Source organism: Lipotes vexillifer, unplaced genomic scaffold (genome assembly GCF_000442215.2).
Source record: "Lipotes vexillifer unplaced genomic scaffold, Lipotes_vexillifer_v1.1 scaffold835, whole genome shotgun sequence".
Classification (NCBI taxonomy): Eukaryota; Metazoa; Chordata; class Mammalia; order Artiodactyla; family Lipotidae; genus Lipotes; species Lipotes vexillifer.
The window spans coordinates 79,722-83,067 of NW_006774135.1; the positions used below are offsets into that span (position 1 = coordinate 79,722).

Genomic DNA, 3,346 nt, shown 5'->3' on the forward strand with positions numbered 1-3,346 from the left:
CCCCCCCCCCCAAATGTCACCTGAAGAAAAGCCGAGGTGGGCGGCCAGGGCTTCCTGTGACCCCCTAACGTCTCCTACCTCCTCACCTGGCCCAGGAGCACCTGGGAAAGCATGCAGTGAGACCAGCCCGACCCAGAGCCGGGGGCTGGTCCAGCCTGCTGAGCCCCAACACCCCCGGGAGCCCTCACGGCTGGTCCAGGCCCTGGGCTGTAGTAGGCTAGAGGGGAGCTGACAGGTCCCGGGGTTCTCCTGATGCACCCGGGCCAGCGCCCTCCTCAGGCTCCACACCCAGGCATGTACCGCAACACCACGGCCCCGGGGACCCAGCTGCCAGGTGGTGCCAGCAGAGACCCCAAGTTGACCAGGCCCTGCCACTGGCCCTGTGCGGCTGTGACAGGGTTGCCCTGCTCTGGCCCCACGCGAGGGGCGCCAGCCCGTCAGGAGGCGGTCTGGTCTGCTGAGGGGTTGGGCCCATGGAGGGACTCGGGCGGGGGGCAGCGGGCACACACCTGCAAGACAGCGGGCAGCACCAGCTCGGGGAATGCAATGCTGTGGGCCTGACCGTGCAGGTACTCCAGGCTGAGGTCGTACAGCTGCTCCACCAGGCCGTCCTGAGGCAGCGAGGGAGTGGACAGCGTCAGGGCAGAGGTGAGCTCAGACCTCGGAGCCACACTCGGGCTCAGGCTCATCAGGCTACCCCAGCCCCGGGAGGCCCACAAGGTTCAAGCCTGGAGGGCAGCGGGCCTTCTCCCATCCACACTCATCTACCTCCAGTCACCCCGCACGTTGACCTCGGTGCCCTGCGACATCCTGCCGTGACCCCGCCCAGAGCGTTCCCGGACCCCTTTGGAGGCTGGGCTCACCCGGTACGCCTTCTCCTGCAGGTTGACCTTGGACAGCTTCAGGATCACAGCAAAGTTGATGGGCCTGGAGCTCATGCGCCCCGGCCTCCTGTTGAAGTCGACCTGTTGGAAAATCTGCCCCAAGGACCCGTCAGCCCAGCCTGCCCACCCCAGTACCCTGGGTCTCTAGAGACCCATCTTGAGACCAAGGACAAGTGGCCAGACACAGTGCCAGCCCCACGGCCTCACAGACACCAGCCCCTGCCCCCACAGCTCCAGATCTCTGGCCCCCAAGGGAGTCCCTCTGCCCTAGAGCAGGGCCCTGGCCAATGGGGAAGGACCAGGCCACACCCTAACACACTGCTGCTGTCCCCCTCCTGAAACCAGGCCAGGAAAACATGAGAACCAGTGTCTGGAGACAAAGAAGGGTCCCTCTTGCACAGGGTCACCATCACTGCAATTTCCTCACCCACAATCGCATCCCCACAGCCTGGTCCCGGCCCTAGTGGACCTCTAGCCTTTGGACTGAAGCCTCTCCCTACCTAAGCTACGTACACACGTATACACACAGGTACACGTGCACAGAGGCAGCAAAGGGAACACAGCTTTGGAATCAGACGGGACTTTCAGCCCAGCTCCGCCGCTCACTCTAATCTTGGGGAAACACCCAGATCGACCCAAGTCTGTGCCCTAAAACCAGCGCCCTCAGGCCAGCCCAGCAGAGCAGCTGTACTCACCTGCGGTGCCACCCTTGCCTATCGGGCAGGCACCGCGCAGAGTTAACGCCCTCACAACACCTGTGTGCTATATGGGCAAAGAGCCAGCACTCAGGAGAGCTGCCCCGAGCTGAGGAGTGGTCGGGCCACGTGCGGCAGGAGGCGCCTTCCCTCCCGCACCCTCCGCCCCACCTCGAGCACCTGCTCACCTCAAGGATGAAGGGCAGCACCGGGATGAAGGTGCCCGTGCTCTCCGAGAGCAGTGTCAGGGCGCGCACGCAGTGCATGCGCAGCGGGTAGAAGCGGGCAGTGGGGACCAGCCTGGGGATGTGGGAAGGCGAGAGTGAGCAGAGACCCCAGACTCAGAGACCCCCAAACCAGCCTCACCCGCCTGGCCCCGCTGCCTCTGAACTCTCCCCACCCACTGGGCTCCAACCTCAGGAGGGGCTCCTCCCCGGCAGGGCCAGCGGCCACACCAGCCTCAGACAGATAAAAGCAGGACGAAAGGCCCCAACCGAAGTCGCAGTTCTAAGAACCTGCCTCCTTGCTCGGTTACGGGTGGGAGGTGGGGGGGTGGGCACCCCTGGGCACCCCACCCCACCCCACCCCACCCGGCTAGCGACTCAATTTCATTTTAACACGTGAGACAGCAAAACTGTTCTTTCTTCTCCCTTCAGGAGGACAAGGATGCCCTCTGCTGGCCACATGTGGCTCCGCCTGTCTCTGCCCCCACAGACCAGCACGATATTCATAGGCAAACCAACCGTGGCTCGTCACTCCAAACCTGCTCTGTCCAAGACGTCCAGGCAGATAACCCCAAATCCTTTCAAACTTCACACAGTCCCCTCTACCCCGCGTCCCCAGAATGCACGTGTGTGTGGCGTCCTGGACTAAGGTACCAGGTCACAGGCAACCAAGAGGCCCAGCTGACAACGATTCTGGGATGCCGGGGACAAGGCCACGGACAGCCTCAGCCCAGACCTTCCTCAAGTACTGCCAAGTCACAGACACCACACCTGGAGGCCCCAGCTGCCAGCGGCACTGGCCAGACCCTCTGTGAACAACCCCGACCCTACCCTGACCTCCAGGACACCTATGTAACCCTGGCCCCACCTCCTTCGGCCCTCGGGGCAACCCCCCAGCTCCTACTCACTTGATGCAACCGATGACAACCTGGGACAGGGGGTAGATCAAGGGCTGCAGAGCTTCACTGGGGCAGATGGTGCTGAGGGCACGGCACCACAGGGAGAGGCAGTGCACGAACTGCCAGTTGTACACTGACTGGTGCGTCTCCTGGGCAGAGTGCAGTCCACCCAGGTCAGCCCTGGGGTCCCCTTCACTTACTCCACAGCCCCCACCAGCAAGGACCCTGGCGCCCTCCACCAAGGGGCTGAGCTGCCTCTCGCAGGAGGCCCGGCCCCCACCCCCCAGCCCACCCCGGCAGTGGGTCAGGCTCCGCCCCCGCCCTGCCCCCACCCACCTTCTTGCGCGTGGTCATAGCATTGCGCAGGTGGATGGCGAGCTGGCGGATGTAAAGGAATGCGTGCTGGTAGGCGACGCCCGCGTCCAGGGCCAGCAGCTCTGTCAGAGTCCGCTGCATGAAGTTGACGAGGGGCAGGGTGCTGGGGGAGGTGAACCTGCAGTTCCTCACGTACGTGACGTACATTTGCTGCCGGAAACACCTTAGTCAGAGCCACCTCTGAGCTCCCAGGGCCCCATGCCCCCACCACCCAGCTCCAAGCCCCCTGCAGACACCCGGGCCTTTCCCTCAGAGCTGGCCTCAGCAGG

General features: G+C 64.1%; 1 protein-coding gene across 1 annotated transcript in view; it reads right to left on the minus strand.

Annotated features, from left to right (window-relative positions):
* NOC2L (NOC2 like nucleolar associated transcriptional repressor) overlaps positions 1-3,346 on the minus strand; it is a 12,249-nt gene that overhangs the window by 2,647 nt on the left and 6,256 nt on the right. Inside the window, exons 10-14 of the mRNA XM_007448962.1 lie at positions 3,039-3,227; positions 2,712-2,851; positions 1,768-1,879; positions 864-977; positions 510-611 (exon numbers count right to left, since the gene is read on the minus strand). Of these exons, the coding sequence (XP_007449024.1) occupies positions 510-611; positions 864-977; positions 1,768-1,879; positions 2,712-2,851; positions 3,039-3,227 (657 nt within the window). The remainder of the gene's footprint in view (positions 1-509; positions 612-863; positions 978-1,767; positions 1,880-2,711; positions 2,852-3,038; positions 3,228-3,346) is intronic.